The sequence below is a fragment of the Triticum urartu genome, chromosome 2A, assembly GCF_056163025.1.
Source record: "Triticum urartu cultivar PI428250 chromosome 2A, HENAU_Tu73, whole genome shotgun sequence".
Classification (NCBI taxonomy): Eukaryota; Viridiplantae; Streptophyta; class Magnoliopsida; order Poales; family Poaceae; genus Triticum; species Triticum urartu.
In genome coordinates this window covers 428,066,168-428,093,629 of record NC_141874.1, presented here as the reverse complement: position 1 = coordinate 428,093,629, position 27,462 = coordinate 428,066,168, and the positions used below count along the sequence as shown (strand labels likewise).

General features: G+C 42.8%; 2 protein-coding genes across 5 annotated transcripts; both read left to right on the top strand.

Annotated features, from left to right (window-relative positions):
• The first annotated feature begins 1,394 nt into the window (after nucleotides 1-1,394).
• Nucleotides 1,395-21,314, top strand: LOC125537627 (P-loop containing nucleoside triphosphate hydrolases superfamily protein). Of its 4 annotated transcripts, XM_048700954.2 has the most exons (27): nucleotides 1,406-1,642; nucleotides 1,724-1,839; nucleotides 1,967-2,102; nucleotides 3,928-4,026; nucleotides 4,114-4,182; nucleotides 4,265-4,399; nucleotides 4,499-4,567; nucleotides 5,787-5,842; nucleotides 5,991-6,150; nucleotides 7,263-7,427; nucleotides 8,855-8,939; nucleotides 9,013-9,216; nucleotides 9,380-9,471; nucleotides 9,554-9,596; nucleotides 10,759-10,916; nucleotides 14,210-14,320; nucleotides 14,656-14,724; nucleotides 14,828-14,971; nucleotides 15,069-15,143; nucleotides 15,226-15,402; nucleotides 15,494-15,579; nucleotides 16,651-16,705; nucleotides 19,078-19,203; nucleotides 19,288-19,401; nucleotides 20,624-20,743; nucleotides 20,877-20,976; nucleotides 21,055-21,314. In XM_048700954.2, exons 1-26 carry the CDS (start codon nucleotides 1,487-1,489, stop codon nucleotides 20,940-20,942), a joined length of 2,886 nt encoding a protein of 961 aa, XP_048556911.1. In that variant the 5' UTR covers nucleotides 1,406-1,486; the 3' UTR covers nucleotides 20,943-20,976; nucleotides 21,055-21,314. The 4 variants fall into 4 exon arrangements, 3 of the variants coding, with proteins under 3 accessions (XP_048556910.1, XP_048556911.1, XP_087400164.1); XM_048700953.2 differs by lacking the exon at nucleotides 21,055-21,314 and having other exon boundaries at nucleotides 1,395-1,642; nucleotides 20,624-20,760; nucleotides 20,877-20,974; XM_087544038.1 differs by lacking the exons at nucleotides 1,406-1,642; nucleotides 1,724-1,839; nucleotides 1,967-2,102 and adding an exon at nucleotides 2,168-2,316.
• Nucleotides 21,315-21,492: 178 nt separating this feature from the next.
• LOC125537628 (fasciclin-like arabinogalactan protein 14) lies at nucleotides 21,493-23,061 on the top strand. Its single transcript, XM_048700956.2, has one exon. The coding sequence runs from the start codon at nucleotides 21,821-21,823 to the stop codon at nucleotides 22,694-22,696; it is 876 nt and encodes a 291-aa protein (XP_048556913.2). The 5' UTR covers nucleotides 21,493-21,820; the 3' UTR covers nucleotides 22,697-23,061.
• The last annotated feature ends 4,401 nt before the right edge of the window (nucleotides 23,062-27,462 follow it).

Here is a 27,462-nt window from a genome sequence, read left to right as displayed (position 1 = left end):
TCTCATAGTCATAGGAACATGTATAAGTCATGAAGAAACCAATAGCAACAAACTAAACGATCAAGTGCTAAGCTAACAAAATGGGTCAAGTCAATCAGATCATTCATCTAATGATGTGATCCCATTAATCAAATAACAACTCTTTGTCTATGGTTAGGAAACATAACCATCTTTGATTAATGAGCTAGTCAAGTAGAGGCATACTAGTGACATTCTGTTTGTCTATGTATTCACACATGTATTATGTTTCCGGTTAATACAATTCTAGCATGAATAATAAACATTTATCATGATATAAGGAAATAAATAGTAACTTTATTATTGCCTCTAGGGCATATTTCCTTCAACAGCTACCCATGTAGATCCAAGCAACTCCACGACACCGAAACGAAACCTCACCTCTACCCTCCTCATGAACCCCAGCCCCTGCCATATCCCCACCCCCCGAATTGAGCAACTATTGTCGCATACATACATAACTGCCCCTGGACGTACAAGCAACTCCACGACACCCACACCGCCAGGGATTTCGTCAAGACAAATTGCCGTAAACCACACCTCTACCCATCTCCGAACCCCAACCCCCGCCGCACACCCAATCTCAACTGCCAACCTCAACCCCCCGACCCCAACCCCAGGCGACACGATTGCCATGGCAACGCCGTGCCCCGCGGATGCCATGGACAAGCCCCATGCTCGCTCCTCCTTGCGCGTGATGGAGACAACCCTATCGCACCGGCACATCACCTAAACCCTATGCCAAAAAGGAACAGGGACGGACCAGCACGAGGAGATGCCAGGATTACCTCCGCCAGTAGCCGCCGCCGCGCCGCACCCACGGACGGCCTCCAGCGCCGACGAATCCTCGCCGAACCCACGATCGCAGCCCCGCGCAGGTCGTCGTCGTGGAGAGGAGCAAAGAATGGGAGGACAGTTTCAAATCGAAAATGGAAGAGGAAGGAGTTCGAGTATGGAGGAGGCGAGTGGGGCGTGCGGGCAGTTTCACCTGGGAATTTAGGACGCGGGGCCCACCACTACACCGCGTATCCGACCTCTCTCCTACCGCCACCTGTGTCGGGACGCTGCAGATCGCTCCGTTGCAATCGCGTGTGATGGACGGCTGAGACGCGTGCGCTCGCGAACGCCGAATCGTGCAACTGCACGATTGTGAATTTGGGTTTTATTTTAGCCATCTATTGGAGCACTAATGCACTATTTTAGGGCATCTATTAGAGTTGGAAGTTTTTGATGTCATATAAAAAGTTTTGGGTGTTGTAAAATTTACTCCAACTACTTTTGGTGCCTTTTACTGGGCAGATGACTGTTTTTCTTTTAAAAGAAGCTCCAACACCCTTTCTCCCTCTCTCTCTCTCAACAAAAATAAAAAAGAAAACAAAAAACTCGAGCTCCTCTGAAAAAAGAACTCAAGGAGGGAGAAGCATTTTTCTCCCCCTTCTTTCCTTCGTCCGCACTCCACCTCGTCGCCATGGATGCAGACCTCCTGCAGCGCTGCCTCGAGGCCGGCGGCCGCGACTTCCTGCTCCACCATCCTTCGTCCCCTCCCTCCCCCACATCCGCCTCTGCCGCCGCCGCCGCCTCCTCCTCCTCTTCTTCCATCCTCCAGTCCCTCCCCCTCCATGTGGTAAACCCTCTCCCCCTTCGCCCCCCTCTCTGTTCTCCTCCATTACTCCCCCCTTAATCCCACCCGCTGCGTTTGATGCAGTCATTCGACCGCGGCTACTACCTCCTCGTGAAGGCGATCCAGGAGCTGCGGGAGCGCAAGGATGGCCTTGTCGTCACCGTCGGCATCGGCGGGCCTACCGGCTCCGGCAAGACCAGGTAGATTATAACCATATTCTCCCCCATCCCTGCGACCGTTTCGCGATGGCTGTTCGATACTATCTATTTCGTTTGGTAAGGAGCTGATTGGTTGTTCATTTGGGGCTGGTGGTGCCGTGCTGCGCAGCTTGGCGGAGAAGGTGGCATCGGTGCTGGGGTGCGTCGTGATTGTGTCCATGGAGAACTACCGCACGGGGGCAGGGGCTGACGAGGGGAGCGACATCGACTCCATCGACTTCGACGCCCTCGCGTGCAACCTCCAGGTCCGTGTCCGCTTCTCTCGGAGCCGTTCAACATGCGGATGGGATTGGATGCGTGCAGCTTGTTTGCTTTAATGACGGGTCAGAGTGCAGCCAGAATGGTGGGCGTGGATTCCCTGCTCGATCGTATTCTGAAGGCGCGTGTACTGGTTGTTGCTGTTGGAAGGAGAATACCAGCACTAGTACAATTTATGCCTTCATGGGTGGCTGCATACGGGTAAAGCGGAGTTGTTTCCAGAAAGAGGAGTGCCCAGTTTCTAGTGTTAGTGACACTTTCTGTTATAGTCCTCTATGCAAGAAAATAATAGAACAGAGTCCAAAGATGCATATGCTCCGTGAAATTTGGCCGAACCACCAACTTCCGTATTGTGATTATTATTTGAAATAGTAACCGTCCCATGCTAATGATCTTTTAGCCACCTCAGGAGTAAGGTCCAAGCCTAACTGTATGACTTATGATTCACATGTCCGACCTAACTGTATGACTTAGGATGCACATGCCCGAGAAGTCGACGGAAGATATGATCATGCCTAGTGGTTTTATACTATGTATGTAGTTGAATTAGAGAAGTTGCCATATAAATTTGGCAAGCAGAATATATGGGGGTAGCTAACATGGGAAAAGGGTTTATGCTTTAATTTGTATCTTTGTTGCACTATTGCTTTCCACCGCAACCCTCATACATCTGGATGCTGCAGAATATTTATACTCATACCAGCAGGGGTTATTAGTATGTTTGATTGTTTATGTATTTATTGTCTTGGCTCTGGAAGTAAGCACATGTTAGAAAAGAACCAAAATCTGTCTTAGGACTGTTTTCCGGCAAATGGTTCGGAGTGCTTCTTTCTGACTCTTGATTGTCTCTCAGAAGGGATCAGAATCATGTCAGCAGTGACCAAAATGCTACCAGAATATTAATAGAGGCAGAAAAAATATATTTGATGGAACTGGATAATGCTTGCTTTTATCAGATAAATATGTTAATAATCTATCTCATGAGAGCAAGCATGATCACCTGCATCAATTATTATTTCAATGTTGTGCCCCCTAGGTATGCGATTTGACAGATATTGTGAAATGGACTAGTAAAAGATATTAGCTTATGGCACGAAGACATGTATACATGAGCTACCTACCATCCTTAAGTTCCGTGCATATGTTCCTACTTGATTATGTAACTTGATCAACATGGCCACTGGCACAAAGCATATCTCACCTGTTGAGCATGCTCTTGGTATTGACTGGGCTTGGTCTTGTTCTTATGCATTTGTGCATGGGCTGCGTGATCTTGTTTTTCTTCTATACTTTTCATTTTGTGGTGTTTTACATACAAAATGTAGTGCATGATCTTTGTGGAGCACTCATTTGCATGATCAGAATATAGCTCAAATAATCCGGGGACCCAACAATCCAAATTTGCATTGGTTCTGATCTGCTTATTTGCAAATATATAATAAACCAAATTTCATTTCATCGGGTGAAATTTCAAAACATGCCTTTGTGAATGAGTTTGCAATTCTGATCTTAAAAGACCAATCTCTCTGGTGTACCATTACTTTTTAATTGAGCATCTAGCAGCCGATTGATTTGGTCTTGTTGGGCCGTGCTTAACCAGCTGGAATACACAAATTGGAATTTCTGCTTTGTCCATGTTTCCAAAAGTAATGATTGCTCTTTTTATCTACACTTGATGTTCTTATCAAATCAATATTCCGTTTGTAACCACTGTTAGGTAATGTTTAATATTCTTGCTTGCTTGCTATATTGACAATTTTCTGCTTATTTAGGTGTATGACAAGTATCCTTACAATCATGTTTGCTGAGCAGGAACTAGTGAAGGGCAAAGATACGTTGATGCCACTGGTTGATTTTCAAGAGAAGAAACGTACAGGATGGAGACAACTGAAGATTTCATCATCTGGAGTGGTGTGATATCTCAGACTACATGCTAGACATTATTGACAACCTTAGGATCAGATAATCTTGCTATATTGATACAAGTTATCCTTGTAGGTGATTGTTGATGGTGCTTATGCTCTGCATTCAACACTAAGGTCACTGCTCGATATTCGTGTTGCTGTGGTAAAACATTGGTTTGAAATCTTTTTGTTACATGACAATAGCAATGGCCCAAGTTAATGTTTAATCTTTTACACAATTTCAGGTTGGTGGTGTTCATTTTAGCCTGCTTTCTAAAGTTCAGCATGATATTGGAGATTCTTGTTCATTGGACTATCTGATTGATAGCATATTTCCGCTGTTCAGAAAGCACATTGAGCCAGACCTGCATCATGCTCAAGTATAAATATAATTTCTGTAATTCTCTGTTTTTCCTTTAGTTTGTAGCTACCATTTATACATTCAGTCTGGACATAACCTATTTGAGTTGCTGGTGCAGATTAGAATTGATAATAGCTTTGTCTGCTCATTCCGTGAGCCGTACTACAAACTGAAATGCAAAAATGAGGTCAGCAATGGTTTACAGTTGATTAATAACATTTTGTGTATGCAGTTTTTTGTAATATAATGCAGCAGCTTTTGTTTACGCTATAGTTATGTAAACTACCTTTGATTGGAAGGTCTTAGGCTGAAAACCCCAAGCTGTTGAGCAAAGCCTGTTCTTTGCTAGTGGGTGTCAGAGCACCGAAATTGAAACATGGTGTTGCGCTGTTTACCTTAACGGCCCACCAGCATAGCTTGTCATCTTTGTTTACATTGACAATATTCCGTTCCTCTTCAGTTTCAAATGACTACTATGTGACAGTGCAAATCTACTTCTCTGTGGAATAGTAGATTGAGGTGTATAACATCATTGCTAGGACTTTAGTTGCTTATCGCTAGGTTTTTATGCAGTCTAGACTGCATGCAGTCAAAGCACTTTAACTTTGGCCATTAATGTCTTTATGAATGTTCCGATCAGATGTATGAAATTGTGAGTATAAGCCTTAAAAAATGCATGTAATAGTAAATTTATTGGGTTCTATAGATATATTTTAGTGGAAATTGCTGGTTAAATTTGTACTTTGGAGACCGTATCAGTTTTTGAATTGTCATTTATTTGCATTTTGATGTAGGATAGTATTATTTAATTAAAATGCTCATTGCCTCATTGGTCAAACATTGATATATTGTCCGATGATGGATACAACCATATATTTTCATCCAGTCAGCATTAATTGCAACCATACTACTTCATCGTACTCTTACCTGATGTCCTAAAATGCATGGAATAAATAAACCTTTCAAAACTTTGACCACCAATATAACCATCTTGATTTGTCACATGAAAATGGTAATATTATATTTGTCATCAGAAGTAGTAGTTTCATATTATTAGAACTAGTAATAATCAAGGATGTGTGTGGAGACTGTCATTGGTCCAAAATTACAAGAAAAGGAAATGGAGGTGTACATATTGACACGGAACCTACAATCAGAATGTGCAGTTACTGTTGCTTAGGCCCCGCTTGGATTGTCGGTTGCTTCCCAAATACCTCCGTAATTGATACAGACCTCCGGCCGTCGTTTTTATTCCAGACAGAAAACGCACTGTGGCCTGTAATTTACACCTGTAAATTAAATCTGGGTGTATAAACTTACACCGAATCCAAGCGGGGCCTTAATTGTTGTTATGCCTACTGTTTTCTTGTATTTTGATTCTTTAACTTTGCCTATTGTCTTTGTAGTTACCAGATGGCCAGAAATTCTATTCTTTTGATAAAAGTAAATCAGAAACTGAGAAGTGCGTATCCTTTCTTCCTTCCTTTCTGAATTCATATTTACATTCATCCAGAGTTGTTCTGTTGATATCAAGTTCTCTGGTAGATTTATCATGCTTATGCCTATTCAACATTTCAGTTTGTGACAATTGTTTGCTTAAACTATTTCAGCTTTATTGAGATGTACCTTAGGCCACCTTTTGCTTCTGAAGAAATTAAAATTGATGATTGGATTAAAGTTACGCAATGTGGTATAAGATACTACCTGTCTCTCGGGGACCAGAGGATTGTTGACAAGTTCTTTATTATCCGTCCAAAAGCTGAGTTTGAGGTAATGATCTTATCATCCTAAACTTCTGAAATTGTTAAATCGTATAATAACAACATGATATCTTCATTGAATATTCAAATTAGCCCCAACTACCAGGAAGAAAATTGGCGTTGACTTAGTGAGACCATCCACACTGTGTGTGAGAGATAGAGGGCGTATGAGGGAGAGGCGCACGAAGGATTGTGGACGTAGGATTTTTTCCCCCCTTCGATCCGATCTGAAACATTGTGCAAAACAGGCTGATTCAAAGTAGGTCCCATTTTGTATGTTGACCAATTCACCGGAGATGGCCTAAGATCAAATACTATGTGTTTGGCTGTTTACCAATGTTTGGAAGAGGCCAGACGCAACTAGAGGTGTTTTGGCTATTGCATTATTGCATATTCACTTGCAGTTTCTTCTGCATGGCTTCCATAACTGATGAAAGCGGAAGAAAAAGAGAAGGATATTTGTTCTTCATTGATTTTATCCATTATAAATAACAAATACAACAGAGAAATGATATGTGTTAAAGTGGGTATTATTTGTTGCTGGTTTATACCATAAATGTTTTTGTGAACTGTTATGCTGTTGTGCATAAACAAAATCAAAGTTGACATGGCTATTGATTTGTAAGAATGTCTGGCATAAATCAATTGAATTATGTGCCACTTTGGTTCCATTTGTTTCTGATGGATGTCTTACCTCAGAACTTCAGATTTTTCCAGTGTATATGAAATATGTAGGATTAAATAATTTGTTTTCAGTATTATCTTGCAAGATTTTCTAGTAACAGGCAAATGGAATAGAACAATTTTTTCTTTAGAACACATTACCAGATATATAACTGGAAGCTCTAGCTTCAAGCCTTCAACTTCATTTATTTGGACAAAATTAAAAATAACCCAATAGTTAGGAATACTCCGTCTGTTCCTGAATAGATGCCGTTCCAGCATTCAAAAATTGTTCTTAGATACATGTCAGTGTATCATTTCGAGATAACTTCACACCAATTTTTGCTTGGCATACCCCTCCTTTTGGCTATCTCTAATGCTTAGTATGTACTAGAGTTACAGGAATTACAACTGGATTTGACTCTCTTATGTGTTTGCCAATTTTTGAATGTGTCTCAGGTTGGACGGACAACTCTTGGAGGATTGTTGGCCTTGGGATATAGTGTTGTTGTTAGCTTTAAACGTACGTCCAGAACTGTCAAGAGAGATCAGTTATTAATCGCAGCAGAGACTATTGATAGCCTGAACGAGTCCTTTTTGGTATTAAAAGGGCCAAGTAGGAAGGTATGAGCTCCTGCATACAGTTTTTTTTTACATTATACTTGTATGGAGCAACAATTACTTGGAAACCGTGATCACCCTTAACAACTAGTCTCTGTCATCTCTGGTACTTGCATGCCTATATCCTCATCCTGGTACTCTAAATAATTTTGAAAGTTCTTGTGCTAAAACTGGAACCTTGACTCCTGCAGTACATGCTTGTGGACACCCTAGAAAAGCCTGATGTTTGTTTGCTTCTGGCTTGTAACAATTTTGGTCCTTTAAATGATCAATGGATCCAATCTCCTCTTATCTGGAACATACTATATATTTATATGACTGAGTTGTATACTACATCCTCCTGCATCATCAATGATGCGGTGGATTCGTTCAGGGGAAACTATTACGACACCGCCCGATTTTCCTCCAGTGCAAGCCGAATTGAGTTCAGCTAAGGTGCACCCATCCTGAGTCCAGCTATACGTCCAGAGTAATCCTAGACCAAGTTGAATATGTCACTTGTATGTTTAGTAGTCGTATTAGGGCAGGGTTCGTATTAAGAATCCCTTCCTACGAATTTGAATCGCCATGGTTGGCTGATCTAAGCAAAAATGGCGGCAGCAGCAGTAGAGTCAAGGATGAGTGGTGATCCTAGCGACGGGTATGTGTCATGCATCAGCAAGAGCTAGGAATGCTAAGCGAGTCCTCCAGAAATGTGCAAGGCAGAGGAGGCGACGGTCTGTTGGTGGTAGTAGATGGGGTCACAGAAGAGATCGATCGTGAGAGCGGCTAAAAAAATGATCTAAGAGGCCGAGGCCTTAATTGGCTCTCGTTACCATGTTAGAAGGAATAGCAACTTGTACTACCATGAGGCCCTAGGTTACAAGTACAAGGTATTTGTACATCAAACCTTTTACAACAGGGTCATACATGTAACGTCACGAAACTGTAATTGTCCATGGAGCTGAAGTTCTACGATTCCCCCCCTTCTAGTTGAGCTATAAGGCTGTTTTGAACCTGTAGATGGCTGTAATTTCTAATTATGTTCTCAATTGATAAGCTTAGTGCTTTAACAGTGCTTTATTATTGCTTTTCTAGTGAAGGAAGGGTGCTTTTGAATTCTTAATTATTTGAATTTCCTTCAAGTCCTACATGTTAGAACCTTTAGGTGTCTTTCTAATTATGTTCTCAATTGATAAGATTAGCGCTTTAACAGTGCTTTATTATTGCTTTTCAAATGAAGGAAGGGTGCTTTTTAATTCTAAATTATTCAAATTTCCTTCAAGTTGCTTTATTATTGCTTTTAAAGTGAAGGTGGGGTGCTTTTGAATTCTAAATTATTCGAATTTCCTTCCAAGTCCTACATGTTAGAACCTTTAGGTGTCTTTTGATGTTCGTTATTATTGAACTTCAGATGCATTTGGAAAATGTTACTTACTTGCATAATTTAGATTGTTGCAGCAGAAGCTTCCAATCTAGGCATAAAGGGTCCGTGGATAACAAAGTCCTACCTGGAAATGATCCTGGAGAGCAAAGGTAGAAGTCTTGTTTAACTATTTTGTGTTTCCAGTCAAAGCTGTCTGCTAATATGTATCTTGTTTGTTTTTAGGAGTTCCACGAGTTAATACACCCCCACCAGTCTCCAGCACACTACTGACTGACAGTCAAGAAAAGAAAATTGCTGTGCCTAAACCAATTCGTGTTCTTACCGATAGAGTTGCAAATCTTGATGACTTTGTGCAACCATGGACTAGGTCTCCACCCAAAAAGTTTGACCAGGAACCTTCTCTGGGAAAATGGCAGTTTATTCCAGGTTTTCAACTTTTCACTTCAGACCAGAAATCTGTGATGCATTTTTCCACACGTTATCTATATGAAAAAGGAGAAGCCTGTTTTTCCGTTTCTTCTCGTTGGAGCACCAACTCCAGGGCTTTCCTCTGTACAATGTCTCATGATTATCTCTAACGCGTTCTCAGATTCTTCTTCAAGAGGTAACATCCAGCTAGCACCCCTGCCAGATTCTTATGACTTAGATAGGGGTCTTCTTCTATCAGTTCAAGCAATTCAGGTAAGGTACCACACATATTTTTTCGGGCAGTAGTTTATGCATACGCAGATCTAAGAATGTTCCATTAATCGTTGTCTTTCAGGCAGTGTTGGAGACCAAAGGATTTCCTGTCATTGTTGGGATTGGTAATGGATGTCCCTTTTGGCCTTACCTTATCTAGCGGACTGATGTAGTATTTTAAGTAAAATTTATAGGCCAAGTATCTCCTTTAGGATTGTTGACAAGTACTTTACCCATACCACTTTGCTGGCACAACTCAAAATGTTAAGCCCTTTGCCTCAGATATTCTTGGTAGCAATTTCACATTTCCGTGTTCACTTTATGGTGTCACCATCACTCAAGTGTTTTTGAAACCTAAGTTACCCCCAAGTTTCACCTAATTCTAATTGAATCGATATCTTTTACACGTACTGTACTGCATGACTACTGCAATACGGGAAATTCTACTTATAGTTTTTAAGAAAACAACATGTGATAGTTATGCCATTTGCTTACAAGTCATGTCAACTGTGCTGGATTCCCGGCGCATTACAGTCCATGCCTGTACAGTTTTTCTTTTAGGAATAACTGGTGTTCAAGTGTCTCTTCTTGCTTGTGTTTTAATACCAGTACTGGCTGCTTGTACCTTTCTGGTAATCGAATAAACATATATGTGTACTGGAAAAACTGTCTGCTAAACAGAGGCAGCCTTTCTATTTACTAAATCTAACTACTATACCTGTCAAAAGATGAGTTAAAAGGAATTAGATAACAGTTAGAAGGTCAGAATTCACATCACAATTTGTAAATCGTACCAGTCAAAATAAATTCAATATGTATTTATTTGGTAATAACCAAATCAATCAAGGTGGAAAACAAATGCAAATTAATACTCCCTCCGTCCGAAAATACTTGTCCTCGAAATGGATGTATCTAGACTTATTTTAGTTATAGATACATCCATTTCATCCATTTCTAGGACAAGTAAGTCTAGATACATCCATTTCGAGGACAAGTATTCTCGGACGGAGGGAGTAATAATCTTAGTTTAGTGTAATTGAAAATAATAGCCTTAAAGAAAGTTACTCTTTATTTTAGCCTGTGGGACTGCACCGGTTTATGACTAGTTTACCCTCCGTCCCATAATATAAGAGGGTTTTTGACAATACCCTAGTGTAAAAAACGCTCATATATTATGGGACGGAGGGAGTAGAACTTTATAGCAAAGATCTATGTTTCTCTCCCTCTCATTGAAAGTTTCTTCTCTAGGTGTTTAAGTTGTCAATATTTACCTGCCCTTATTTGTAGGTGGTCCTAGTGGATCGGGAAAAACAAGTTTAGCTCAGAAGATGGCCAATATAATTGGTTGTGAAGTTATAAGCTTGGAAAGCTATTACAAGCCTGAGCAAGTGAGGGACTATAAATATGACGAGTATAGCTCATTGGATATTGCCTTGCTGACTAAGGTGATGCCATTTTCATTAATTAAATCCACAGATTTTTTGGGTGCGAATTGACAAAATTGACCCTCTATTGAAAGTTCCAGCCAAAAATGACCCTAGTCTGAAACTTTAACCAAATCTGACTCTTTTGCTCAGCGCCAGCCACCCTGGCTCTCAACCTCGCTAGGTCAGCACCATGCTTCTCGGTGCTGAGAAAAACCTAGCAATTTTTGCGAGCCAAACGATGATACGCATGTCAGCGTCACGGTTGCCGGAGCTAAGCTTTGAGTGCTCAGCGCCATTCTCTTTGGCGCTGAACAGGTAATGAGAGCAAGCATGCAGAGCAAAGCAAGTGAGCAACACAAAAAGGCATTTCCTACTATTTATCACTAGGCTGTGACTATTGTTGACTTGTTCCTGTCCCCCTAGTACTAGTACTACCATGCAGGCAGCAGCTTTACATATTTTGATGTACCTGCTGAAACGTGGCTCCCTATTCTGCTACCCTGAGTTAGCATTACCTTCTTTATTCGCCATGCTTTGCCCCGCACGATTGTTTCTGCTCGGGAGCTGCACTCCTGCCTTGAGTCAGTATTCTTTTTTAATTCGCCATGCATTTCTGCTGCATGATTTGCTCACTACCTGCGCAGCTCCAGTGTGAATGGTGACAGTGCCTCTGGCCTACAAAACGACTTTTGGATCACAAAAAAGCCAAGTTTTTCTCAATGGCAAGATGTATAGTGCTGACCTAGCCAAGACCATCATCGGAATGGTTGGTGCTGAGCAAGAGGGTTGGATTTGGTTAAAAGTTTTGGACTACGGTCACTTTTTACCGATATTTCCACAAGAGTCAATTTTGTCAAAAACACCACTTTTTGTGTATTGTCAAGTGAATTTCGAGTTCCTGTGCCAGAAGATATACGATTGCTTAATCTGAAATTTCTTAACATGCTTCCAAATTTCCGGCCATGCAAACTTAGTTGAAGAGCTGGGATTCCGTTAATTTGTCGTAATCAGCAGATTTACCAGATTTGTTGCCTACAAAACTGAACAGAGCTCGTGCCCAGCCGCACCATGACTGCTGCCCCAAACACAGGTCTGACTGCCTCAACTGGTGGTTCAAGTGGTCGCTCCTTTGGAATCATCTCTAGCTCTATCCCAGCCTGTTGCCCCTAATATAGCCTATGCCGCCTTTACACAGGCTGCCGTAGTTGTGATATCAAATCTGGTCGCCGCTTCCTTGGAACTTGTTCGTGCTGCCACCATGGGGCATCCACCCAGGGGTGGGCATTCACCATTCGGTTTAAACTGAAATTTAGTCAGGTTAATTTGGACTATTCTAATATATTTTCAGCAAATTCCAACAGAAATAGCTGCCAAAATCAGAGACTCCGAAAACAGAAAGGCCGATCCTTTTCTTGGTTTGTTGGTTCAGTTTACTGGTCAACCGAACAATATCAGATCAGCCGTCCTCGCCACTAAGGTTGCAAAAAATATCACGTCCAAGACCATGCCTCCGTGGAGTGACCGCCTTCATCCTTGTTGATGTTATCTGTGATGCTCCCGACGGCACTACCATGCTCATTTACCCACCGAGGTGCAGCACTGGGTGGCTTTGTGACTAGTGTGGCTGCATGGGGAACAAGGGGGGGATGCCACCGCCAGCTGGAGCGTGGCCAACTAGAGTGGAGCGGTGTTGCTAAGGTGTGGGACTTTGGGGTATGTCAGGACTCAGAAGCTTGGTGGCGGCACGATGAGTGTCTCAGACTGATGGGCATACAACTTTAGGAGGGCAATGGGCTTAGGCTAGCAAAATGCTGATTGATGGCTATTGGGCTGCCCAGTAGTAGCCTTTTAGTAGGTTCGGCAGTAAAGCTGTTGCAGCTATGTTGGTTGGATCAGCGAAGTTCGTTTCCAAGACCCAAAAACCAAATTAAGTGAAATAAATTTGCTTCATCATAAATGCAAAACCGAAAACCGAATCAACAGCAAACTTGGTTTCGGTTTAATGGTTATTTTTCCCATCCCTGTATATCTACCAAGATCAGATGTCTTCCTCTACATTGTGCTGGTAATACCAATTGGCCACCGGGTCCTCTGCAAGTCATGCCACTGCCACTGGGGCTACTCTAACGTCAGCTCTGTCTCGGCTCTTCTCCTGCCTTGGGCAGCACTTAGCAGATTGGTGATCGCCACCAGTTGGTCTGGTTTAGGTGATGCTGGCATTGTTGTTGTGGGTCCATTTGAGGGTTGCTATGGCTTCACCTGCTTGAGGAATGCCGCCATTGCCTCTCTACAGGGCATACTTGGCAACTGTTATCAACTACCACAATGGCTCTTGCTGTAACACTACCGACGGTATTAGGTAATGTGTATTGTCTCCCGCTCCAGTACTTGCTCCACCATCTTTGCTCACTTGTCCTCATCGAGTCATAAGACTTACTGTATTTTGGATCATGGTGCCTCCTCCTGGATGGCACGAGACACTTCTCTGGGTCATAACGATCTTCTAGCTATTTACTTGTCTTTTCAGACATGTGATCGTACAATCGATGCCTGCACCTACCAGAACTCTTTTGCCTCATTTCTATACCTGTGATGTTTCCCATATTCCTCAGCTTGCTATGCAGCTTATCTCTATTGACCATCTTTCTGATCTTGGTTTGGCAGCTCCTGCTTTCTTCTGTCAAACAGCAGCACTAGTTGGTAGTGGTTGGTGGTCGCTGCTGTTGAGATCCGTGATAACACTACATCATTGACTGACTTCACATTCTTTTGCTTCCGGTACATCGCATACCATTGCTTCTTCCTTGCACACTGTCACTGCTTTTGATACCACCACCATGTGAAGCTTTGCTCACTGGCACAAACGTTTTGGTCACCTGTGTGGATCACGTCTTGTGTCTGGCTACGACCTGCAAACTTGGTGAGCAGGCACAACTCCCCTGCCTTTCCAGGCACAATGTTTCTACTCCCCTCTTTGTATATTCTTCACTCAGATGTCTGGGGTCTGCCCCCTTTCATTTCAAATTGGGCCATTGCTATGTGATCTTCATCAGATTTTTGTGCCTATTGTCAGGCTCCTTCGTACAAATACAATGAACTTCATTGTTTTGGCGGTGTTCGTAGCAAAAGGGAGAAAACAATGTTCTTTTAGTCAACATAGGTATCAAGGATCACATCATTCTGTTTGCTGCCGTTCCGGCATTTTGTTTTTTGACTTATGCAGTTTAGATTCTTTGTACACATGGTTTGAGTAAGTATGTAGTATGTTCTCCCTTCCTGCCTGTTAAATGAATCCTTTCTTTGCACTGCAGAATATTAAGGAGATTAGAAATACTCATAAAGCAAAAGTCCCTTGCTTTGACTTTGAGAAGTTCAAAAGAAATGGATTCAAGGAGTTCCAAGTGTCCGAGGAATGTGGAGTGGTAAACTAACTCATCTAACACTTCTGTAGTTCATTTGAGTACCTTTTGTTATGGTTCATTTTGCTCAGCAGGGAGCGCCTTGCCACCTTGGTGAATAATGAGTTCAGCAGGGAGCAATTTTTCCAGTCCTTATTTCTTAATAACTGTCTCTGTAGCTTGGTACTTGTTAAGATCCCAATGCTTTTCCACAGATAAAAATCACATTAGATGATAAAAAATCACTGTAGTGCTATGTTTCAGACTTCCAGCCCAACATTATTTGTTCATGCCCTTAGATTTGTACACATTACAGCTTAGCCTAAATTGTTTCTTGCCTTGCATTTTTCGACTACCAGGTAATCTTTGAAGGTGTCTATACTTTGCATCCTGCCATAAGGAAATCACTGGATTTGTGGATTGCAGTTGTAAGACTCCGTGTTTTAAATATTGAAGAATTGTTGGCCTAGTCGCATTATCTGCTACTTCATTATATTTATATCTGGAGATTAACTATATTCCCTGTACTAGGTTGGGGGAGTTCATTCTCATCTTATTGCAAGAATACAGAGAGACAAGAATCGTGCTGGCTTTTCTATTTCCCAGAATGAAATTATGACCACCGTGTTTCCGCTGTTTCAGCAATACATAGAACCACATCTTGTCGATGCTCATGTTGGTACAAGAGACATGAGTGTTAACTTATTTGATTTATGCCATATGTGAAGGTGGTCTGGACTCATGAAATATTTCTTCTTTATGTACTTTGCAGCTTAAGATTCAAAATGATTTTGATCCTGTGCTTTCTCCTGAAAGCTCGCCTTTTGTATTAAAAAGCACAAAACAGGTAAGTTATGTAGCTCTATTTGTCACTCTTCATGTTTCCATTGGTTTGAGTTTTTTTTCCCTTTTATTTATTTTAAAAATAGGTATCCTACCAAGACATACTAAAAGTGCTTGATGCCAGTAAGGTCTGCAGCTCTGTCCAGAATTTTACTGATGTGTACTTAAGGCTTCCTGGCATACCATCAAATGGACAGCTGACAGAAGGTGAGTGTATTAGGGTCAGAATATGTGAAGGAAGATTTGCAGTGTTAATACGAGAGGTTTGTGTACCTTCCACATTTCCATTTTTCGTTCTGTTTTATTGACTCAGTTCAATGGCATGTTACCATCTCATCTCTTCTATTTATCCAGCCTATAAGGGAAGGGAATTTTATTATCCAGCCAAAGGTTGATTTTGATATTAGTGCCAGTACTGTGGCAGGACTGCTTAAGCTTGGGTACGTTGTGTGTTGTATGGCATTTTCCTTCACCTGTCATACTTTCATAAGAAATTCGTGTAGTCCATGTGATACTTGAGCAGATTGTCTTGGAAAGTTCCTATACTTGTCTAGTGGGCCAGTGGGACCATTTCTAGTATAACTAATGTTACAGATGGATTAGTAATAAGATGCTATATCATATAACGACAATATGACCTCTTCCCTCTAAAATTCCACATCGACTTGCCATCACTAGACCCTTCAACCACATCATTCAAACATATAGCTAAATGCATGCAAATAACAAAAGCAGAACATTGTTCAAAAGTGGCCTGAGTTGTGACTTTTGATGCATCAAGATCTATGTGTGACCCTTCAACCACATCATTCAAACATATAGCTAAATGCATGCAAATAACAAAAGCAGAACATTGTTCAAAAGTGGCCTGAGTTGTGACTTTTGATGCATCAAGATCTATGTGTAGTTTAGGGACCCACTGTACAATTTTATCCTCATTAATTTTGTAACCAAGTGCATTTTCCTATCTTCTTGAAATATGCTCCAGTATCCAACATGAGGATGATCCGTCCAGTGGTCCTTATGCCGCCGGCTTGGTAGTTTGTAGATCTGCAATAGTTAGTGTTGTTTTTTGAGGAGGGATGTTAATAGTATTATGTTTTTTTTCTTGACTAGTGTCAAAAATGCCTAGTGTCGAAAACGCTCTTATATTATGGGACAGAGGGAGTAGGTAGTAGTCATGAGTCATTGTAGCATTGACTACATCTTTGTTCCTTTGTGCTGTGCAATACAACAAACTCCGTTCATAACAGTTCAGTAGTTGATCAGTCGGGAACTGATCTGTTGCATGGTTGCTGGAAATTTTAGGAGATATTAGTTGGTAAAAGAATGTTGTGGCAACATATCTAGAAATCTAAAACTTCTGCTGTGTGATCACTCACGAAAATGTGATTCTAGGCAGTTAAATTCTCAGTTGATACACCAAAAGCTTACTATCTGCATGCTAAATTATTTCCAGCTCTTTGGGAAGTGAAGTAGTATGATTTATTATTTTGCTTCCCACTTTGTAGCTACCAAGCTGTTGCATACATTGAAGCTTCTGCCGTGATTTACCAAGATGGAAAGGTTATTATTTTCCTTCAGAGTTATACTCATTTTCCTTTCTTGGAAAGAAATTTACTGGAATATGCATGCTCCATGATCTCTGGTTGATGGTTCTTCTATAAGCTTATGACTATTGCTGAGTTGTGGTTAAGGACCAAAGGGGATAGCAATTGTACCACATTGAAGGCGTATTTGCCTAGAACGCCATTAGCAAGTTGGCAGAAAGATGTCCACATTGACATTCTGAACCCTGGGGCTTTCTACAACATATTTCTCACGCGATGTCACTGCAGAGCCAACAGCCTTTTGGAATGCATCTCTCATATTATAACATTGTATACCTAGGAGTTTTCTTATAACTCAAAAGGTGTGCATTTCTTATGAACGGCTAGTGCTGTTCGTCAATGGGCAACCTGTGGTGCAATAATCACCATGTTTGAGCCGTTGATGTATAGTTAAGTGGTCTATAGTTAAGGACAGACACATTGAACACATTTTTAGCATTGAGTTAACACTTACACATGATTTGAAATATGCTGAATAGGGTATTTTTTTAATGTGGTAGTTTAGTATTGTGACCTGAAAAAGATTTCTCATAGATGTAACTGCAGTGTTCTCAGTCGGAACATCCTACTTGCTAAAAATGTCCCCATAAAGCTATGTATCCTCATATTAAACTAAGAATTGGAGTATAATGGGCTGTTTGGTTTGTGACTAACTTTGCCAAAGATTGCCACACCTAAGGTTAGGCAAGTTTGACCAACTTAGGTGAGTGTTTGGTTCAAGCCACACCTTAGGCAAGCCACACTTGAGCCCCACATGGCATACACACAAAAAGTGTGGCAAGATTCCCTTAGGCTTGCCAACTTGTGGCTCTCATTTTGGGACGAGACTTGCCTGCTCCCCCAGCGTGCTCCCATCCGTGCTCCCGCATACGTGGCATGATTTAATTGGAACAAAATAAGGCCCGGCCCCACCCCCTTAAAATCAGGGGGGGAGATGATTAGATTAGAAAAAAAAGGAGAAAAGGACAGCCGTAGGATGGAGTGGGAGCACGGATGGGAGCATGGCGAGGGAGCAGGCAAGCCGGATCCCTCATTTTGATGAACTAACCTTAGGCAAGTTTGGCCAAAATGTGTGGCAAAGTATGGCAATGCTAGTCCTAAAACCAAACAGCCCCTAAATTTCTGGGCCTGGTTCCCATTAAACTAAAAATGTCCCCATAAAGCTGTGTATCCTCATATCCACATCTATGCCAAATTACTGCGCCTGGTTCTCCGTCGACGAGCACCCTGGTGCTTGCCGAGAACAAGATGGCTAGCCAATCTAGGAACCTGGTGCCAAAGCCGTATCGGCGAAGGGCATCGAACAGGAATGGCCACCTGACCGAGTCAAAGGCGCGTGCCAGGTCCAGCTTCAGAAGTACGCGTGGGGCGCCAAGCTGATGTAGCAGACGGGCAGACTGGAACACGAGAATGAAATTGTTGTGTAGGCTGCATCCTGGGATGAAGGCGTTCTGGCTTGTGCGGACGAGGGAGTTGAGCTTGGGCGCAAGGCGCAGCGACAGTACTTTGGCGAAAATCTTGGCGACCAAGTGGATGTGGCTTATGGGCCTGAAGTCACCGAGGGCATGGGCGTCCGCGCGCTTGGGGAGCAGGGTGAGCAGCGCCTGGTTAAGGCAGCTGAAGCCGCGGCCTCGCAACGCGTAAAGCTGGCTGAAGACGTTGACGAAATCCTGCCGGACGATGGGCCAGCACGCGCGTAGGAATTCGGCCGTGAAGCCGTCGGGGCAAGGGACTTTGCGCGCGGGGAGCCGTTTAACCGCCTGCCAGATCTCCTCAGCGTCGAAGGGGGCGTCCAGGTCCTCCAGGCTGGTGGGAGTGATGAGCTCCGAGAGGTCGAGGGCGCAGTCTCGGGGCGCCTCTGAGCCCAGGAGCGCGTTGAAGTGAGCATAGGCCGCGGCAGCCATCTCCGAGGGGTCGGTGATCACGTCCTCGCCGACAAGGATGCTGTGGATCCTGTTCTTTTGGCGCCGATACGTGCATTGTCTATGAAAGAACGATGCGACAGTGCTTTTCTGAACTGGTAGTTATACTGATTCATATTTAAGGTCATATACCATGCTGGCACTCCCTGTGACAGTGCTTTTCTGAACATGACGATTCCAATTGCATACAATTTGGAAAAAAAGTATGATTTAGCTCGTTCCTCACATTTATCTGATTTAGGACTGATTTGCGCATTGTGTTACCATTTACCTTTTTCTCCACACCAATTTTGATTTCTGCAATTTTTATCAACAATGCCTGTGACAATAGATTCATTCTTTCTGCCTTAATCATCATTGGCTCTGCAAGAGCTATCTACTAACACATTATCTTATTCAAATGAAGATTCTTATAGAAGTTGACCATTTACAAGGCGTGACAAACCCATATATTCAAATTAAAGGAACAAATAAGGAGATAGTTTCATCTGCTGCCTCTTCTCTCAGCCTAGATGGTTCATATACAACAAAGGTCTTAAAAATCTTTAGCTAGTTCATCTTAATCGTATATGTACATTCTGCGTATATTTTTCATGGTTTTATTGGTGCTTTGCAGAGCTATCTTCAAATTATTCTGGAGAGTTTACCAGTGGATGATAATGTTACTGCTGGCATTCATAACCAACAAGCTGCTAGGCTACAGGAACTAGTTGAGTTCATCCAGTCACAAGTATGTTAACTTGGAAGACAACACTTTGCATCTTATTTGTACATTATATTCCTGTTACATCTTTTTGAGGAACCTGTCTTGATAGCTATTTTTCAAGGTAAACCAAAGCATCAGTACCTACTTGTATCTTTAATCTCCAATATTACATTATTAGTGTTCCATGGATGATTTGTTAACTTCTGTTTTCAAGTCACATGAGAATGACTTGTAGACTAATGAATATAAATTCTGGTTAAACTTGTTGGCACAGGAGATATGAAGATATGATTGTGAGCGACCTTTACCTTATGGCTGACAGTTAGATTGCTTAGCACGTGCACTTCGTGGTTTAAATCTATGTAGCATCATATCTGCCAGTTACTTTTGTCTGAAAACAGACAAGAAGAAAAGAGAAATACCTAACTCCCAATTGTCCACCCCCATTGGTAGGCTTGAATGCCAACAGGGTGCAGGCCAGCAGTGGAGCAGATTGCATTGCAACAAATCTTGTTTGCTTGTTTCATACTCTATCGTAGAAAAGCTTGGTACTTGAATTGTCTTCTGTGGAAGCGTAGGTATTTTTTGTGGTAATTTGGATCATATAGAGAAAGGACATTGTTCCAGTATCTGGTAGCCTGCAGTTTCTGCTTGAATTTACCAGCATGGCAGCATCACGTTTGCCCTCTTGAACATCAAATTCCTCAGGATGTTTTTATTTTCTGCATATGTGTTGGACTTTGCTCGGGTCCCAAGAATTCCTTGCTCTGCCACTTCCTGAACGTCATCAAATTGACAGTTCACTGCATCACCCTGATAATGCTTTTATAATCGAGAATTATAATGGTTTTAATAGTGGTGTTCATCACTGTTCCCAGTGGGTTGGCTAAACCGTTGTTGAAGCATGAGTAGTAATTTTGTATTTTCAGATGCATGTGTGATTTAGTTATATTTTGTCGGTTTGAACGGCTTGGGAAAATCGCGCTTGAACGCCCCTAATCATAGATCATGTAGCTCCTGGAATTCCCGCAAAGAAAGTGTTGGTTTGGCTGATCAGCTGGTATCATGAACAATTTCATCAGACTTGAAATAATTAATACTGTACATAGTAGATTAGTTGTAATTGGATTTAAAATCAAATGACGATTTAATATCAAAGTAATCAGGTTTTGTGGCTGCTGTTTTTTTTTCTCAATTTATGCTCAACTCTTTCTATTCTTATATATTAAAATACCCCCTAATGCAGGGAGGGAGCTTCAATTCTGATTTATCTTCACCTATAAGAGAAAATTCTTCAACAGATGGTGTGCTTGATGATTTGCAATCCAGAATAAAGAGGCTTGAGAGATGGAATACAATAAATATGGTGATTGTTATGCATCTGTTAGCTTTTAGATCCATTAACTTTGTTGACATCAGTTTAATTCAATTTACATTATAAGCATATTTGAATAATTGAATAGATAATCTATATTTAACTAATATTTGTTCTTCTGCAGGTTTTATGGACTATACTACTGTCTGCTCTTGTTGGGTATTCACTATACCAGAAAAGACGTCATTAACAAGTCACAAAATTGACTCAAGCAAACCACGCCAGTATGTAGTGCTGCTTTGAGAGTGCTCTCAGAAAAGTCACAACATTGACTCTGACATCATCTTTTATCCTTTTTGCAGGGATTTTTCTTTATTTCCAGATGTTTTGGCATGGTTGATGAACCGAATCATTTGACAGTTTATTGATAGGTTAGTGCATATAAAATCGTGGTGTTAGTTTCGGAGTTGACATGTAAAGTCATGCATACCACAGGTATACTGTAGCTTAGTTGCGAGCGCTAACTGAAAATAAAGAGGATGTATGTTATACAGGGTGCTGTCAGAGTTTATTCTTGACATGGCCTTTCTACAAATGGACAGATGAACTGTGATTGTTTTCATGAAGGAAAGGGGGGCACTATTTTGAAACGGAGCTCCATTTTTGAACTAGTAAAAATCAAAGGAACGAAAAAAGAAAGCAAGAAGAAAAAGATAAGCTGGACCCTTTGGACTCCTGTAAATAAAGATGATCATAGATGTGGCATGTCAACCTTGTTAGGTGTATCTGCTCGCTCGCATAAGGCCAGCCTGGGTCGAGCTTCTCTGCCAGAGCACCATGGGCACCGTCGAGAACACATGAATTCTGAATCGAAAATCAACACACAGTGATCGGATCTGAGCACCCGTTGCAATGGTTGAGCCTCGCAGACAGACTGTCACCACAAACCATGCAGATGCAGATGTCCAGGTTTAGCATCACCATGTCCAGCCATTGACGTCTAAGTTTAGGATCGCCGTGTCCAGCCATGGACGTCCAAGTTTAGCATCCTAACCACACCTGAATGACAATTGTCTTCCTTAACCAGCGACAAGCCGCTCAATCTCCGGCGAAGCAAATTGCACCACCATGGCTCCGATCGCCTCCTTTGCCGCAGCGGTGCTTCTACTCCTCGCACTGGCGTCACCGGCGGCAGCCTTCAACATCACCAGAATCCTTGGCGAGTTTCCCGACTTCTCCACGTTCAACGGCCTCCTCAGTCAGACGAAGCTCGCGGACGAGATCAACCGCCGGCAGACTATTACGGTGCTGGCAGTCAACAATGGAGGGATGGGCGCCATCACCTCGCTCCCCTCGGACATCCAGCGGAAGGTGCTCGCCGTGCACGTGGTCCTGGACTACTACGACGCGGAGAAGCTGGGCAGCATGAAGAACCGCTCGGCCGTGCTCACGACGCTCTTCCAGTCTACCGGCCAGGCCACCAACCGGATGGGCTTTATCAACTACACCAGGCGCGCCGCCGACGGCGTCATGATGTTCGGCTCCGCCGAGCCCGGCGCCCCATTGACGTCCCAGATGGTGAAGCCCGTCATGTCCCGCCCCTACAACATCTCCGTGCTGGAGGTCAGCTCTGCCATCGTGCCGCCCAGCATCGGCTCCGTCGACAACAGCAGAGCTCGCGCTCCGGCGCCTGCCCTTACTAAGATTCCTGCGCCAGCACCGGCGCCGTCCAAGAGCAAGAAGCCAAAGACGGAGGGAGCCCCCACCCCTGCTCCTGCCCCGTCCGACGACGATTCTAGCGCTAACGCACCTGCCGACGCGGATGGGCCCGACGCGGACGGCCCGGCGACGGATGGGCCCGATGCGGACGGCCCGGCGGCGGATGCGCCGGCAGATGATGATGATGACAAGAGCAGCGACGACACCGGGGACGCTGCGGGCAGGGTGGTTGCCCGTGCAAGTCTCGGTATCGTGGCGCTTCTGGTGATTCTTGTTTCGCTCTGACTTATGCCCCCTGCGTACAAGTAGGTTAGATATGGTTCAAAGCAGCACTACGATGGTGTGTAGGCAAAAAACGTGATCGGATTGGCTGTCAAATCGAAATTACTGTACCAAGAGAAGGCACACTGGCAGGATGTGCGAGATAGGAGGGACGCCGTAGGCGATTTACTGCTCAGTATCGTTCGGTGCGTAGTCGAGTGTGTGTGTCACCTATTTAGTTCTGTAGGACTAGCACAAATGCCCGTGCGTTGCAACGGGGAAAAATAGTTTATTTTAAAGTTCATTTAAAATAATATGTGCAAAAATACATTCGTTGTTCATGCAAATTTTAGTCAATTTTTTTAAGATCCAAAATTATTGAAATAGGACATGCTAATCTTATAGAATATTTCTTTATCTACATCAACATATTTTCTTCTATGATTTTTTTAGGAACTCATCCTTAAAAGAAATTAGAAACTTGATAAAGTTTAGCCAATACCGCTAACAAAATTCGGAGAGAGATAGCATACCTTCGCAGCAATTATTATATTTTTGGGCTTCTTCGTGTGGATGAACATTCACATTCAACGGAAGTGATCTATTTGGATATTTTTTATGTTAAAAATATTGTACTAAAATAGTGTTTTGGCTCCCCACGTTCCTTGTTTAAAACAAAATCTTTACCATTCTTAGCTTCATCGACAACTCAACATGGACATAGCAAAATCCCCTGCGCAGCAGGAAGCAGGCCTTGCATTAGAATTTCAACTACAATGGTTTTGTCGAGCGCCGAAAGCAGTATGTATTTCAATGTACCTCAGCATTTCAGGACACGACCTGCGGCCAATTGGACATGCTAAGGAGCAGAGCCTGATCGATCAGCGGCTTCCTCGAGAGCTGCACTTCATTTTTAGGATCAATAAGCCACTTCATTTCTTAAAAAAAGCATTAGGAAACTTGTCTGATACAATTTCAAGAATACAATCCGATGGGTCCTGAACACCTTATCGTGCTATGTTAGCCACATTATTTTCTGGATTTTCTAACCCTGCCAACCTTTGAGCATCATCGCCACAGCCTTGCTATCCACCTCTAAGTGAACATTGTATTATTAGTAAGTATACAATATAATAGATGTAGATAAAGTCAAGTATTTTGGCAAAAACAAGATATAGATTTTTTTAAGGGGTAAAAGAATATAGATAAAGTAGCATGGAGTAATAAACAGGCTCTTTTTCTACCTTATTGGGGCCGGTCGGCCTAGCCTCCCCTGCCAGCTCACGGTGCTGTAAGTGCATCTAGTGTCATCCCTAGTTGGTTTTGGAGTATTGACGATAAACCTAGTTGAGGGACTAATGTGTTTGTGAGAATTGCAGGATAACATAGGTAGAAGTCCCTCATTGATTCAGTTTTCCTACCAGAGATGATCCCTAAAAATGTATGAAGACATTGATGTCAAAGGTGGTATGTGAAGATATTCACATTGAAGACTATGACAAGAAAAAACATCGCATGAAGCCTATGGAGCTTGAAGACTCAGATCTTTCGTAGTTCTTTTTCTTCTTTATTGAGTCATAGGAACCACCGTACTGTTAAGTGGGGTCCAAGAGAAACAGTCAGAATGACTGAAGTGATGCTTAACCAAAACCTATGTCTTCGAGTGAAGACTATGAGAGCAAATCTTGTCCAGAGTCGGACAAGTCAGCTTTGCTTGTAGCCCAAGTAAAGTTGCCGTGTGTGTTTGAAATCTGACCGTTGGAACACGTGTCAGTTCCTTAGTGACACATGGTCATTTCGAACAAATCAGGTCGGGTTGCCTAGTGGCTATAAATAGCCCACCCCTACAACCATAAACGGTTGGCTGCTTAGAGTTAGAGTACGGCTTTTGTCGTTTGAGAGCAACCCACCTCGAAGCCTTTGAAAGAGAATTCCTTGCGAGGATAAAGCCCTACCCACCCAGAGCCAAAGAGTGTTAGGCATCACTTAAGTCTTCCTGTCTGTGTGATCTGAAGACTTATTACACTTGAGGACTGTGAATCCTCCAGCCGGTTAGGCGTCGCGTTCTGAGCATCCAAGAGTCATTGTGGATCGCCGGTGAATGAAGTCTGTGAAGGTTTGGGAGTCTACTTTGAAGACTTACCAGAGTGATTGGGCGAGGTCTGTGTGACCTTAGCTCAAGGGGAATACGGTGAGGACTGGGTGTCCTGAGCTGCGTGTCCGGGACTGTGTGTCCTCAGGTTTAAATACCTAGCGGCCCTAACCAGACGTACAGTTGTCACAGCAACTGGAACTGGTCCAACAAATCATTGTCTTCAACGAGTCACTGGCTTCATCCTTCCCTCCCCTTTACTTACTGTTGGTCCTTGTGAAGTCATTGTATGATTGCACTATCTTTTGTCTTCACTGAGTGTCTGCTTGTTCTGATTGGCTTCATAATATCTTCCTACCTGATCCTTACTACCTAGCTGCTATTAGTCATTGTGCTTTCACTTCATTGAATACTTGACTATGGTTTGCCTAGTGTAGTCTACCTTCTGCTGCATGGTAATAGGTTTATTTCTATCGTTTATCTTCGAAACTTCCACGTTTTGAAGACTTTCATAAAAATCGCCTATTCACCCCCCCTCTAGTCGATATAGCGCACTTTCAATTGGTATCAGAGCAAGGTACTCCCTTGTTCTGTGTAATTCGGTTTAACCACCTGGAGTTTTAACTATGTTGACTGCAGGGATAATTAAAGTCTCTGCCGCGTGCCCCGTCTTTGATGGAACTGAATATCCCTACTGGAAGAATAAGATGTGCATGCATCTTGAAGCCATTGACGTCGACCTATGGTATGTCATCAAGAACGACGTTCCCAAGGCTGGAGAAGGTGTCACTGCTGCTGACGTCAAGAAGTTCGTTCAACTGGACTTTACTGCCAAGAATATCATCTGTGGTCATCTGACCAAAGGACAGTATGGCCGTGTGAGTGCTTTGGAAACATCTAAGCTAGTCTAGGACTGGCTCTCCAAGGTCAATGAAGGCGTCTCAACCCAGAGAGATCAGAGAATCAGTGTCCTTCGCAACCTCTTCAACTGCTTCAAGAGAAATGACAATGAGAATGTCCAGCTCACGTTTGATTGACTCACTGACATCACAAATGAGCTTCAAGCCCTCGGTGCTACTGAGATCACCAAGCATGAAGTCGTCAAGACACTCCCGAGATCACTTGACAGTTCGTTTGACACCCTAGCCCTGATGATTCAAGAACGTCCTGATTTCAAGACACTCGATCCATCTGACATACTTGAGAGGCTCAACACACATGAGTTTCAGCTTTCTGAGAAAAGAGATATCTACGATCCCAACTATGGGCGAACTCGTGCCTTGAAGGCAAAAGCTGTCTCCTCATCTGAAGAAGAATCTGACAGCAGTTCTGATGATCCTGAAGACATTGGAAAGGAGCTTGTTATGCTTGTGAAGAAGTTTCAAAAATTCACCAAGAAGAAAGGCTTCAGAAAGTCTTCACGATCAAGCTCAAGGAATGATGAAGTTTCTGCTCATGACTACAAGAAGAAAACATGCCACAAGTGCAAGAAACCTGGCCACTACATCTCTGAGTGTCCGCAGTGGGATATTGAGAACAAGAAGAAAAAGAAGAGCAAGGAGTATGATTCTGATGACAAAAAGAAGAAGAAATACTCAAAGTCTTCTTCCAAGTCCTCCTTAAAGTCTTCATCACACAAGAAGAGCTCATCTGGCAAGGCACGTGCGTTTGTTAGCAAGGAAATGGATTCAGAGGAGGAGTCCGCTTCTGAGGAGGCGGAGGTGGAGTCCGAGGAGGAGTCCGACTCTGGCGTTGCGAGTCTGGCTACAACATACGTTGCCAAGTCCATCTTCAACACTGAAGACAATGACTCCATCACCGACACCGATGCAAATGACAAGGACTACTCCGCTCCTACCTACTGCTTCATGGCACGCGGTGCCAAGGTAAACACTCGCACTACTCACTATCAAACATCTAGTGACGATGACTCTGATTGTGGTTCCAAACCCAGCTACAAAACACTCGCTAAAATTGCAACTGAACAACAGAAAACCATGGAACACATTCAAAAACTGTTAGACAAAAGCGATGATCTGTTAGACGCTGAAATGACTCGATCTCAGTCCTTAATTAAAGACATAAAAAATCTTCATGTTAAGTATGAGGAACTTGAAAGTCGTCATGAAACGCTCTCAACAGCTCATGAAAGGCTTTCCTATGATTATCTTCAAAGGAAGCAAGATCTTGAGAAATTGAGAGCGGCTCATGAAGATCTTCAAAAAGAAAACGAGTCGCTTCGCGCCGAACATATCAGTTCAGCTCAGGAAGGATTTGAACCACCATGTCTTAAATGCATTGAGCGTGATAATTCTACTTCTGTTGCTGAATGTTCTACTGCTGCTACTGTTGCAATATCTTCAACTGTTGATGTGGGAACTAACCCCTCTGCTGAGGATACCACTGCTATTGCTGATGAGAATGCTAGGTTGAAGACATTGCTTGAAACAGGGATGTACAAAAGTCTCAAAGGGCATCAAACACTATGTGATGTCCTCAAAGGGCAGATCCTGAACCGAAACCCTAGGAAAGAGGGTGTTGGGTTCGTAAGGAAAATGAATGTTGATGGCTCTTACTGGAAACCTGAGCAGTACCCCAAAACCACATGGGTTGCTGCAAAGGAACCTTCAGCAGATCCATCCACTCTATCTGGCTTCACTTGTGCGAACCCCATTGTCATTGATGAATCCTTTGATGC

Excerpts from the sequence above, each read along its gene's own strand:
- LOC125537627 (XM_048700953.2), top strand. The coding sequence starts at position 1,487 with ATGGATGCAGACCTCCTGCAGCGCTGCCTCGAGGCCGGCGGCCGCGAC. Across the intron at positions 1,840-1,966 it reads ACCGGCTCCGGCAAGACCAG|CTTGGCGGAGAAGGTGGCAT; the intron begins GTAGATTATAAC and ends CGTGCTGCGCAG. Across the intron at positions 16,706-19,077 it reads TGATTTACCAAGATGGAAAG|ATTCTTATAGAAGTTGACCA; the intron begins GTTATTATTTTC and ends ATTCAAATGAAG.
- LOC125537628 (XM_048700956.2), top strand. The coding sequence starts at position 21,821 with ATGGCTCCGATCGCCTCCTTTGCCGCAGCGGTGCTTCTACTCCTCGCA.